The sequence below is a fragment of the Cupressus sempervirens genome, chromosome 9, assembly GCF_028749045.1.
Source record: "Cupressus sempervirens isolate cs-2001-9-10 chromosome 9, ASM2874904v1, whole genome shotgun sequence".
Classification (NCBI taxonomy): Eukaryota; Viridiplantae; Streptophyta; class Pinopsida; order Cupressales; family Cupressaceae; genus Cupressus; species Cupressus sempervirens.
Window position 1 is genome coordinate 215,328,857 of NC_143126.1, and position 13,581 is coordinate 215,342,437.

At 35.5% G+C, this 13,581-nt stretch overlaps 1 protein-coding gene across 1 annotated transcript in view; it reads left to right on the plus strand.

The window, feature by feature from the left end:
- Nucleotides 1-237: 237 nt before the first annotated feature.
- Nucleotides 238-13,581, plus strand: part of LOC149538275 (vacuolar protein sorting-associated protein 35B-like) — a 39,654-nt gene continuing 26,310 nt past the window's right edge. Inside the window, exons 1-4 of the mRNA XM_089799642.1 lie at nucleotides 238-539; nucleotides 1,552-1,648; nucleotides 1,753-1,876; nucleotides 4,521-4,706. Coding sequence (XP_089655768.1) covers nucleotides 438-539; nucleotides 1,552-1,648; nucleotides 1,753-1,876; nucleotides 4,521-4,706 — 509 coding nt within the window. The 5' untranslated portion in view covers nucleotides 238-437. The remainder of the gene's footprint in view (nucleotides 540-1,551; nucleotides 1,649-1,752; nucleotides 1,877-4,520; nucleotides 4,707-13,581) is intronic.

Consider the following 13,581-nt stretch of genomic DNA (forward strand, 5'->3'; position numbering starts at 1 on the left):
AGTTTTTAAGTTAGTATTTGCCAACTAATATTGTCCACAAGACCAAATACAAATAGGACGAAATATCACAACATTAGACAATTACTAACTTCCACTCTAAACCTGCCCCAATAAGCGATTTGGAGTTGCTAAAGAAGCAAGCCATGTAAGGATTCGACCTACTAGTCAAATGCAGGGTAAAACAGGGCCCATAAAAACTTGACCTCGGTATAAAAAAGACGTCTCCTCTAATATGATATAAAACGACTTAGAAAGAGTTAAACCAATCGACTCGCAGAATTCCCACACAGCTTGAAAACAAATCAAGCAAGCGGATGAGACAAATCTAATTGTTCCACATCTTTCTTGTATTAAAACGTTAAATTCTTAAGCAGAAGAAGCGACGAGCAGGATTAGGGCTTGGCAGAATTGGGAGAACAGATTGGCAAAGAAACACGATGCAGAGTGAAAGTGTGAGCAGCTATGAGGAGCAGGAAAAATGGCTGGCCGAGGGCATCGCAGGCCTCCAACAGAACGCCTTCTACATGCATCGTGCCCTGGTACCATAATTCTTTTACTAGAACCCAAATTCAGTATATACGCTTTCCGTTTTTTTCGCTCCAAAAAACCCTAGCGGCCATGCCCGGTCAAATGGTTAGCCAATAGATCGAGGCGTGAGTGATGGCAAATCGTTTGGTTGATGAAATGTCACGATTTTTTTTTTTTTTTGACAAAGTGCGAGCTTGAACTTCTAAAGTCAGTCAGAAGCAATTTCAAGCCCAGATCTCCATTCCACATCTGATTTCATGGATGGGAGAAATTTGCTATGAAAATAATTCCCCCCATGTCTCAATGCTTCATTTTCTTGAATTGGATCGTACGCTATTCTAGGTGATCTACACTGTCAAAATCGTCCGGTGTTCCTTTTTTTTCAGTCCAATAAAGGCAGTCTAAGCTGTTAAAATAATCTGACATCTCACTTTTATTTGCTTAATTGAAGAGAATTGAAGCCGTTAAAATCACCCGGTTTTAGTTTTATTTTCCCTCAAATATAAGGCGTCAAAATTAATCTGATATCACTTTTTTCTTAATCCAAGTAAAAACAGTATAAGCCTTCAAAATCATTCCATGTTCCAATATTCATTCAATTTGAAGTAGCGTGGGCTCCTTATACTCAAATGGGAAAGAATCTATGAGCTTTGATGGTTGTCACAATTTCGCCATGAACTCGTGGCGAAATTCAGTTCAATGTCCAGCAGGATTAGATAGCGAGAACACTGCTACCAGTAGAGTGATAATATCAATGACCGGAAAGGTGTAGTCTCTTTGTCTTGATCCGTCTTTGTAGACCATCAAACCACCTGGTGTTTGCACATTTTAGTTGAATTCAATTAGCTATGTCATTCCATTTCTATTGAGGCTACCTGGCGTTTGCACATTTTAATTGATTCTAATTAACTATATTGTTGCATTTCTGCCAAGGCCTGTTGAACAAATTGTTTTTCTCGATTATTTGTAATATCCAGATCTGTTTACTTATCAATTATCATTGACTCTTTTTTGTTTCTTTAGGATTCAAATAATCTCCGTGATGCCCTAAAATATTCGGCTCAGATGCTTACGGAGCTCAGAACTTCCAGACTCTCCCCGCACAAGTATTATGAACTATGTATCCTTTTGAGTTTCTTTGGTTGCTTTAAATACATAATAGTAGTTAGAATTATTATTCGTATTGTGTTGCGACCAAGGCATTCCTATACTTACAATTTGAAGACATGAGAGCCTTTGATGAGCTAAGAAAACTGGAGATATTCTTCATAGAGGAGACGAGACGGGGATGCACTGTTATTGACCTCTACGAACTTGTACAACATTCCGGAAATATTTTGCCTAGATTGTAAGTTTTCTTGCATTGGTTACTTTTGTTTGATACTTTTAATTAAATTTGTCTAGTGATTTAGTATGCCAACAATATCATAATAAAGGATTTAATTTATTGATCCTGTAAAGAAATAAACTCACATGCTTGTTTTTTGAAGGACTGCTGTCTTGTTGTAAGATTTATGTAAGGCAGTTGCTGACAACTAACGAGTCTGTGAAAACTTCTTATTTCTGTAGTCGAAATTCTTTGGGATGTCAATATCCTGTTAAGGCCTGGCCAACTTGAAAACAACAAATAGAAACGTGCAAGTGGTAGATCTCAAACAAAACTGCTTTTTTGGCATTATGCGAATGATTTTGTAATTTTATTTATGTGAAATGGAAAAATAACCGAAAAAACATATATTATCTTAACTTTTTAAGGCATCCTTTTAAAGTCAATTTTCATTTTATTTATTCTTGGTGCCAAGCCTGGTTCAACTGTAAGATGACTTAGCATATCAGTCTCGTAGATTTTAAGTCTGGCTACTAAGGGATCCCTTGGAAGAGGGTAACCATTGCTGGATCCATTACTCTTCTTGTCCTTTGGGTACTCTGATGTAGATATCTAATTTAGTTTTTTGATAAATGGAATCATTTCTATGCAATGCATTTACTGCTTAGAAAGGAGCTTTTGAGGCAGGGTATTGGTGGTGGGCTCAAAATTTTAAGCATCTGCTTGAACTAATCATATGTAAACAATTATTAGTACATATTAGACAACTATTGACTATATATATATATATAGTCTATGATTACTAATCAGAATGATTAACTGATAATCATACAAATGTATCTCATGGTTAAATCAATCAAATTGAAGCCACAACATTAACACTTCCTTTTAGCTAGGGAGGATAAACATATAAAGAGATATTACCTCAATGCGATATTAGGAATGACAAGTTTTAAGGATCTCTTTTATCAAGAGATATCCACCATTTAGATATCATCTCATGATATCAAGAGGAATGGCCTCAGAATATCAAGTCACATGATATTCACCAAGTACTCAAAAATGTCCATAGATAATGTAACCTCAATAATACTTACCACAGAAACATTCATGGTCAGTTTAAGGAACTAAATCCACCATGCAAGATATACTCTATCATGATTTGTCTTAGACATCATAAGATGTCCATCACAATAGAAGGCCATGGTCTATTTAAACGTAATCCACTATGCAAGTTATCATCTATCATGATTTGCTTTGACATCATAAGGTTTCCATTACAATAGAAGGCCATGATCTGTTTAAGGAACTTAATTCACCATGCAAGTTATAATCTATCATGATCTACTTAGACATCATAAGATGTCCATCATAATCGAAGATTAAGTTATTGAAAGATTGCTACCTTTCAATAACTTCTATAGATACAAGTGATAATCATTTGGAAGTCGTCATTTCCTCATGTACACAGGGGATGGGCTGATTAAAATCATGTAGTCACACACATGGATTTTCAGACTCCTTATGAATATCAATCTTCTGAGCTCCTCATCCAATGTTGCCTTTGATGAAGTGTCAGACTCTCTCTGAATTTGATATCAATCTTCCTTTTCTTGCAAGAACATTCTCAAAGAGAGAGGAAAAAATCAAGGCAAATAGCTCTTATAGTACGTATCGAAATAAAAATAAGAGAGAGACTAATATAATACTTAAGGATAATAAATAATTCTGCATATTATCATTCAAATACAATATAAGTAAATATCTAATTTAAATATATACTTCGAACATCTATGCATATATTCAATAATCTATATTTTCAATATATTATTTCCTTATTAATGCCACATAATAATCTAAGGTGACCAATTTCCCAATCTATATTCACTTATATTCATGAGAAATAAACAATTAACACTTACCTTCAACATCATCTTAACTTCTTCAACCCCTATGCACGTAGTCAATGGAAGATGGTAATCTTTGTAATATGTGTTTGTTATGACTTTGAATACATCTTATTGGCACCTCCACCTCCTAATCCACGTGGGTTTCCAAAGTGAATTGATTACAGTTTGGGATCCACATTTCCACTTGGGAATATTCCCATCGGAAAGTATGTGTAATGGGTAAGTATGTTTGGTAAAGCATGTATTTATGGGTCAAATCAAAGGCCCGTTATTGGAATACATCTTCTTTTACTTCCATTCCGACATTTATTTCCTGATCAGTGGGGTACGACACCATTGTATAATATATTGTATAATATGTCGCTTGGTTTGGCCAAATAGAAGTTACTGTTTTTACATACTCTTTCAATGGTGGCAGGACCTTGTGCACTCGCCATCAATCAAGCCACGTTTCTTCCTCTGCTTATAATCTCGTCTTTTAACAGGTTTTAGCCTCAAATTTGTTTGTAAAATTTGTTCATATATTTGCTGGAAATTTTTTCTTATAGCTCTGTTATCTTATTACTGTTATGCTGTCATGAGAAAATCACTTCACATTGTCAAAAGTAGTAAGTTTGATGTATAACGGTAAAGTTTTCAAATTAAATGAACTGTACAGAATGGAGGATTTCATTGATATAAAGACTTAGCTATGGGAAAAATATTGTATGAAAAATGAAAAAACTTACCTCTTTCCCTCTCTTTTTTATCATCAGGTATCTTCTTTGCACAGTGGGTTCTGTATATATCAAGTCAAAGGAGGCACCGGCTAAAGATGTTTTGAAAGATCTTGTTGAAATGAGTCGAGGAATTCAGCATCCCATCCGTGGTCTTTTTTTACGAAGTTACTTGTCCCAGGTCAGCAGGGACAAATTGCCAGATGTTGGATCTGATTATGAAGGGTGAGTTTACCTTGTACAAAAAATATCAAACAACTGTTACTTGGGAATATAAAAGTAAATATTAACTATATTTTTGGTCAAGCTTGACTATGTGTGACAGAGAGACTACTTGAATGCTTGGGGTACATTTTTCCTTGTCTCTGCGGGGTCCGATCTCAGCTATAATTTGAAGAAAGCAATCTATAATCCATTATATTATTTTAGAATTAAGATACATGCAACATGTGTAAGAGTGTTTTTGCTATTTTGTAATCTTTATATTTTCCCAGAAAACTGGAAGCATTGGCAGAGAAAAATAAGATTTTTATGACCTCCAGAAAACGAAAGGAAAAAACAGAACTTAAAGTAGTGGAGTTATGTGGATGAGTGTAGGATTATTAAAGCTAGCTAGTCATTTACTTGTTTAATATGTGACAATGCAAACAATCCTGTATGCCAGAATTTTGTTGATTGGATCTATGGTTAGTATATGCATCAAAAAATATTTAATAGCAAGATATGAGTTCTCATCAGGGTTTTTTCAAGATGCATCTTAAGAGAGGAAAAAGATACTTTAATTGCAAGCTGGGAAAAGGTACCCATGTGATTCATAGTATGCCAATAAGGAAGAATGTAACTCTTGCATGATGTTCAATTAAGGCTTACAAGGTCAAAACAAGTGTTTATGAGGGTAAAAATATCCTATCAAGTCAAAAATGCACTTTTGGTCACTTATGTCAAAAGTGAAAAGGCTATGGCAAGTCAATTCGGGTGACAAAGTATACTTCAAGTTAAAAGTGTAAAAAAACCGTTTGGAAAAAAGTGGTCAGAGTGAAATTTTAAACATGTGGAAAGTGCTATAAATCCCCAAATGTTATGCCTCGATCACTTGAAATGAAGTTTAAATCATTATAAAGCCCTTAAGTAACATCGCCAAATCTAGAACAACAATTAGTTAATTGAAAAAATATGCAGTATCAATGACAAATTTGAAATGGTAAATCGGTGCATTAGCAATGGAGATGGAAGGCTTCATAAGTAAGAAATCACAAGTGACATTTCTTACTTAGAAACAATCTTAATTAGAAAGCAGAAACTGAAAGTTACTAGCAGAAACAGAAAGTTACTAAACTAACTAAAAATATGTAAATGACTATTAAATAAGAAATACAGCAATATAACTTTAGTACCTCCCTTAATGGTCATTCTACTACTACACTATATTGCCACCTAAATTTTACGAAACTTGTCCTGGCTTAGAAATCTGGTTACTGTATCTGTCTGCAGTTTGGTCCCGAGTTGGAATATATTGCAACATTGTAGTTCCATCTTCAACAAGTTATTGGTAAAATGACAATGAAGCTACATTTTTGGTTCACTCATGAAAAGATTGGATTTTTGACAAGTCTTTGCCCTCTGATTATCTCAAAACAAGTGTGAAGTCCTTGCTAGTGACATTTAACATGCTGCTGTTTTCTCTTGGTATTTGATTATTTATGATTGCTTTTGACTGGAGCTTTGAACTAGTGGGATCACATTATGTAAAGGGTTTGTGGTAATCTAGTGTGAACCCAACCGTGGCTGATGCGCAGCACCAGGAACATAAGCCTTACACTACTTCTTCACATCATCTCGGCTACTTACTCACCCTTTTTTTTTGTGGCAATGAAGTGTGAATCAAACCATGGTTGATGCGTTAAAGAGTTTGTGGTAATCTAGTGTGAATCATATTGTGGTTGATGCGTAGCACTGGGATCATAAGCCTAACACTATGCCTCACGACTTGCCTTCAGACCTGGTAATCTAGAGTGAATCAAACCGTGGTTGATGCATAACGTCGAGATCATAAGCCAAACACTATGCCTCACAACTGGCCTTCACACCAACTCGGCTACTCACTCAGTCTTATTTAACATGCTGCTTTAATATGAATAGGAAAACCGGAATTTAAAGCTTAAGATGACTTTACATGGAGTGATTTGAATTTGAAATACAAACAAACACTAATAGGTCAGCCTCATTAAACAAATTGAAATTCCTAATTGAAGTACCAATATAACAGAGATCAAAGTATTTTTTCACCATCATTCAATGGGAATTCAAAAGACAATTTTTTTATAGCAGAGATATGAATTGGAATTCAGATGTAAATGCAAATTTCCCAACAAAAGTGTGTATTAGATCAGAATCAAGCCAAATTTCATCAGCAATAATACAGGGTTTTCCTTTCAGCAGTAGGTGTTGGGTGCCAAGAATTGAGGAATTCCACAACAAGCTTAAGGGAGGACAATTACAATGCCTTAAGAATCACAAAGAATTCCAAATAATGAAGATGGAATTGTGAAGAGAAGTGAAGCCTTAACAACATGAAGATCAACAATTTTAAATCATTAAAGAAGATAGTGAAAGATGAAGATGAAATTTGCAAATGGTAGATAGTTCCTAAAAAGTTAATCAAAGTTAGAAGCTCATCCAGTGGAGATATAAGGAAGTTTACAAGAAAATGTGTTTCAAGGATTGCCTTGGATGAAGAAAGATGATATTGGGAGATATTGCTAGAGGTACAATGGAGTTCTTTGTGATAAAGTATGAAGGTTACAAACACATGCATGTAGGTGTGGCATCTACTCATTTTCAACCAATCAATCAATTCTAGATCAACATGTCCAAGTTCATTAAACTTGACTCATCAACAACTAGACACGTGGGAGACACTGAATTCAATATTACAATCAATTTTCTCATTGGTTCATTCTTAAGAGGATGTGTATTCACAGATTTTTAATTTTTCCATTGGTGGCTAAAAATATACAAGGTGGTAGTTTAACTACCCCAACTAAGGTTTTCATTGACTTATCTTGAGCATTGATATAGAATCAATTTGGGCCCTTCATTTGTGATTGGGAAGTCTATAAAAGGCTTGGCCTTTTCATTTATAAATAGAAGAATATAAGGATAAAGCAGTAGTATTAGAAGTAGGAGGAGGAGATAAAAAATTGTTGCCAAGACTATGTTGAAATTAATAGAGAATATTTATTGGAGACTTGAATCTTTACACTGTTTCTACTTCTCAAGTTTTAGTTAAAGTTCATTGGTTTTGATGGAGAAATGTGGAGATATTTGTTGAATTCTTTAGTTCACATATTGCATCTAGTTGATTGCAAGTTACTTTACATGGTTAGTCAGACCCCCATTTTGATACAGTTAGATTGTGAATGTTCATTTGGATTGTGCCAACATTGGGTATTTTATTATTTTGATGGATTATTTACAATATAAAAATCTTTCACTACCTCATAAGATTGCAATTTTTCAACGGAATTCTGAGTAATTTAGGTCAGGTTAAAAGTAGCTCCTTAAGTAATATGTCCATCCAAGTATCATCCGATGTTATCATTGTCCTTAAGTGTTAGCTTAGATTCCCTAACCCTTTCTATTTTGCCCTTTGTTTGAGTTTAAATTAGTATAGGAAGGAAGCGTCAGTTAAATTGCTATATTAGATGTTCAAGTTTCAGCAAATCACATCATTCATTGACTAATCCATTGTAAAGTCACATAGTTTTCATTGTTAACTTTGGGGTTGCCTTAATTGATAACATTGTTTAGTATTTGAGGTTTCCTTGTTTAAGAGAGGATGAAATTGTTGGTATTTTATTTTGTGTCGGTGAGTGTTACAAAACACACACAAGTAGAAGATAGGAGAAGAGAGGACAGAGGGCCCACCTTTTTCATCAAAAACCACATTCCTACTGAATGGTGAGACAGTTAGTGTCCACATTAATCAGCAAATAGGATTTATGATTGTTACTGTATCTTTTGACTTTTGGAATCTAGCTTGGTTCTCTTTGCATCTGGAATCTAGCTTGGAACTAATAACCTTTAGGTGGCTGATATGAGGTCTCCTCCCACACCAGCTTCTTTTGTAGTCTTCTTCTTGACTGCATGTGTGGGAGGCTGATTCATAATGTACACTACACTGCATGTGCCCAAAACTTCTTAAGAAATTTTTTATGCTCCAACATATACGGTTCCTCCTCTCAACAACATTGTTGTTTGAGGGGTGTAGAGTGTAGTAAGTTGACACCTAATGCCATGTTTAGCATAGAAGTAATTGAATTCATTGGTATATAATCCTACCCCCTTCCAGTTATCTAACCTAAGAGTAATGATTTGACATCTCATCTCTAGTTCAACTAATGCTTTGAACATTTGGAATGCAATAATAAATCGAGGGCAGAAATTGAGGGCAACTAAACTAGCCATAGAATTTTAGGGCCGACCCCTGCATGCATATCGACTGATAACCCACCATTTTTAGGGAGATCAATCCCCCCAATGATATCGTGTATGTAGATATCATTAGGGGAGATACCCACTAGTGCGCTCGGGAATACATACACTTAATTTTGCCTTTAGGAAAAAGCCCATATTTTTCTATTTATGTCATCTACAAATAGAAGAAAACACTTAACATCGTTTGGTGGTCCTGCTACCTTCTGGCCTCTTTTTGTATCTTCAGTCCCTTAGGCCTGTTTGTGGTCTGTTGTTGGACATTAATAGTTTATCTTATCTTATCTTACCTAACACCAGTTACCGATGCAATATTTATTTGTCCACCAACATCTGCATGCACTAGCTGCAAGACCTCAGATGCTCCCTAAGAGTTTTCATCTGTGAAGGGAGCTTGATTCCGCTTCCTTGCCTCCAAAGTGAGGGCTGTTGTTGAATAAAGTACATCTTTTCACAGTTTGGTAAGTTTTCCCTGAAAGTATATAAAGTATTATAGCAGTATATGTGTACCCCTTAATGCAACAAGGAGAGGCAGTAGAAATGAGTTTAAGTGGACTATAGGAGCAGCAAAGAGCTCTGATATGTTAATGAAGAAAGTCACGGAGCAACGTATTTTGACAAATCCAGATTTTAACAAGGCATTCTAGGTAGATTGAGATGTTAGCAGTAATGCTATAAGAGTTGTATTTAAGTCAAAAAGCTAAATTTGTTGCTTGTTTTAGTGAAAAATGAAATAATGTGAGGGAAAAGTATACTTTCTATATAAGGAGTTGTATACTAGATTTCAGGCTTTGAGAAAATGGAGACATTATATGTTGCTAAAAGAGTTTGTTTTGTTTATTGATCATAATGCTCTGCAGTGCAATTAAAATGGGTTGAATTTCTGCATAGTTAGACTTTTATTCTAAAGCACAAGAGTGGAAGGTTAAACAAGTTTTATATGCCTTAAGTAGAAGGCAAAACTTCTCGACAGAGATGCAGATCAAGATTGTTGAATTTGATGAACTCAAATGTTAGTATCATGAGGATCCAGCTTTTGGAGAGGCTTGGAGACTATTACTTTGGACATGGCACAACGGTTGGATTTCATAATCCAAAATGGGATGTTTTTTAGAGGGAGCTAATTGTGCATTCCAAGGAGCTTCTTGACAGAGATGCAGAACAAGATTGTTGAATTTGTTGAACTCAAATGTTAGTATCATGAGGATCCAGCTTTTGGAGAGGCTTGGAGACTCTTACTTTGGACATGACACAACGGTTGGATTTCATAATCCAAGATGGGATGTTTTTTAGAGGGAGCTAATTGTGCATTTTAAAGAGTTATATGAGAGAGATCTTGATCAAGGAGAAGCATAGTTCAGATTTGGTTGGACACTTTGGTTGAGATAAGAACATTACTGTTGTTAAGGAGCACTATTACTGACCACAGTTGCAGCAGTAAGTGAATAAATTTTTTGTGGAGTATGTTAGATGGCAAAATGAGCAAGTCCGAAGTTAAACACAGGATTATATCAGCCATTGCTTATAAAATTACTCTTGGTGTCTGATACAAAACCATGCAGTGGTGTAAGGGGAATCTTGCATAACTCAAAAACCTATATATATTTTATAATTAAATGTTTGCCCATGACCTTATACATTTGCATTTCACAGAGTTGGACACATGTCAATAGCTGCTATAAGATGTCTTGGAGGATCTTGCATTGCATGCAGTTGCATGTCGACATTATTATTTGCATGTCAGCCAAAGGTGGGTCCCCACTTATGCATGTCATTTCATGTCCCATTTTTGGACCTTGGTGGAGTTATGGAGCACTCATCTTTGAGTAATCTGATTCGCTGTGAGCATGGTGGCTATTTGCAGCCCACTAAGAAAGACATGGGATTTTGGGAGAACCAAAACTCTTGCATCTTGGACTGACTGTGTATTTCTGGAGAATACTTGTTCTAAATCAATGGATTAAAAGGTTAATTTTCCTTCATCTTGGGCATCTATCCAGTGAGTGGGGCAACGTCTCCCTCATCTTCTCTTGTTAGGAGAGTCCATGAAGGCCATCTTCTTTGACTATCAATTTTAGATACAGGGCTCTGCCTCTACTAAGATTCTTGTTTGCATGTTTTTTCCCTTAGGGTTGTGAGGGTTATTTCACCAATCTTTTCACATCATATATGTGCATGCAAACATTTTTGCCTAAGGGCAGAAATATATAAACTTGTGCCTTTTTTTTATTGTGGAGCGTTTGTTTCAGTAATCCGAGTTGAGCTATATTAAAATTTAGTTATAGCTATATATTATGGTCAGCTATTGGTATTAGAGGATGTTTCTTCACTATTTTAGCTACGTCCGAGATGGAATTTATTAAACAATTTAAATAAATGCGAATTGAAATTTTACTAATTTTTTGGAGGTGCTAGGGGGCTATAACCTTTTGGCCTTCCTCCTTTCTTCAATTTTTTTGAATATTGGAAAATCTTTGAAAGACATGAAGTGGTAGTAATTGGCATGTAAATTTGGAGTGAGCAGACAATTGTTGCACTGATAAAAATTGCCTCTTAAATGTCTCTTAAGGAACTCATCATGATTTCAGCCCTTGTTTTCCACATTTTATAATGAGAGCCTGTTTTTGGCACTGTCCAGCTGTAATATTCCTGAAAACTCCAAGAATATTAATGATACTGAGATTCAATACAATCATCAATTGTATTATCAGCTTTGCCTAATTTTAATTATCAATTTATGTCATTTCTTTAATTTTTCAAAGACGGTTATATTTTTCAATATATTATATTACATATCATAATAGCAAAAATAGGTATGAGAAGCCACCAAGTTTTAAAATTGCTCCTTTAAATCCTAAGTCTATACCATAAGGTTTTTAAAGATGTGCCAACACTTCTCCAATTGAAACTATGAATTGACAATTTGAGTCTAAGATAAAGACTTTATATAGATTACATTTTTTGAAAAATATTTCAAAGAAAATGTTCTGTATTTTGAAAACTATTTTCTCCATATCCCTGTTTGCATATTGTTACCCTTCAATATATTGAACCTTTTGGTTGGGAATCCAGATAAAATATGCTAGGGGAATCCTTGAGTTGTAAACATCTTTTTTTCTATTGAATATCATTGATCAAAAGTACATCATCACATTATAAAGTCCACACGAGGACAGTATCCACAGCTCAGCCTACAAATTATACCAAATAGGAAGCCTGAGCACCATAATAAATAAATACGGCAAGTATCGAATTATCGATCGGTTCAAAATATACATGGGGCAGATTGACAGTACATAAGTGATAAGTTGGGCAGAATAAATCCGGGAGGAAACTGCTAGTGTCTGAAGTAGTGATGTTTAAAAGAGAGGCAGGCGGGTTGATGAACAAGTCTGGTTCCTTTCTGTTCTCATCTCCTTTGTGCATATCTCCAGTGTTCCTATTGTTTTTCCATTGTCCACTTCTCTTCAGCTGCTGAAATAAATTCTACTAAAGTGATATCAGATTCGTCTATTGTGGTGTATCCACGAGCAACTTCCTTATTATCAATCAAAGTTCAAAATCTGCAAGAATTTGCTCTCTTTCATCTTTTTGATGGCTCTTACCTGCAGTGCAACATCAGTATAAATGAGTCTTCACAGAGACTCAGTAAGATGTCTAGCTTTCCCCTGAAAAACATCATTATTGATAATTTTCCAAACGCTCCATAACAAGACAGAAGAAAGGATGGACCAATAGATGTTACAAAATTTGCTGCTGTTGACAAAGGATCCCATAATAATATTATTAAATGAGAAGCCTCTCTTGAGGGTTAATCCAAACATTTTCCAAATTTCTCTTGCAAAAATACAGTAAGAAAGAACATGGTGAACAGATTCAAGGTTTCTGCAAACAAAACAGATGTTATATTCCCCACTCGGTTTCTTAAAAGGAAGCTTATGCAGGAATAGGTGCCATAAGAAGCAGATTAACTTGTGCTCAATGGGACATTTCCATAAGCTGGTCAAAACTTTTTTCCAGACCGAGGGTTCTAATTACAGGTTCCACTTTTGATTGAGGTGATTGATAATGTCAAGGTCATGAGTGAGCAGGGAATAGATGTATTTGGACTTGACCAAATGAATGGGGGTAGAGTCAGGCCAAATAAGCTGGAAGGAGCAGGAGTTGGCAGAAAACAACTTCTACTACAAGCTATCTTATCATAAGCACACTCTTCTTGATGGAATAGATCCTCCATTGGGAGTCAGGGATACCAAAGTTTTCATTGAGAACAGACCATCGTTGACAATGTGGATAGGTCCTCCATTGGGAGTCAGAGATACAAAATTTTCATTGAGAACAGACCATTGTTGACAATGTCCCAGAATCTCAAAATGCCCTTCTCTGCCCACTTTTTTATCCAAACTACCTTGGACAAGAGTTCCATGAGTCAGGTCCACTAGATTGATTTCTGGCCACAAGTAAGGTTGTTCTGTTCATATACTCCAGCACCACTAAACAAGTGTCTACCAAACTTCCAACTCTTCCATATGGAATTAAACACATTGTATCCCCCAACAGCTACATTGAGGTTCAGGTTGAGGAGATCCAACATGTTCAAATCAGA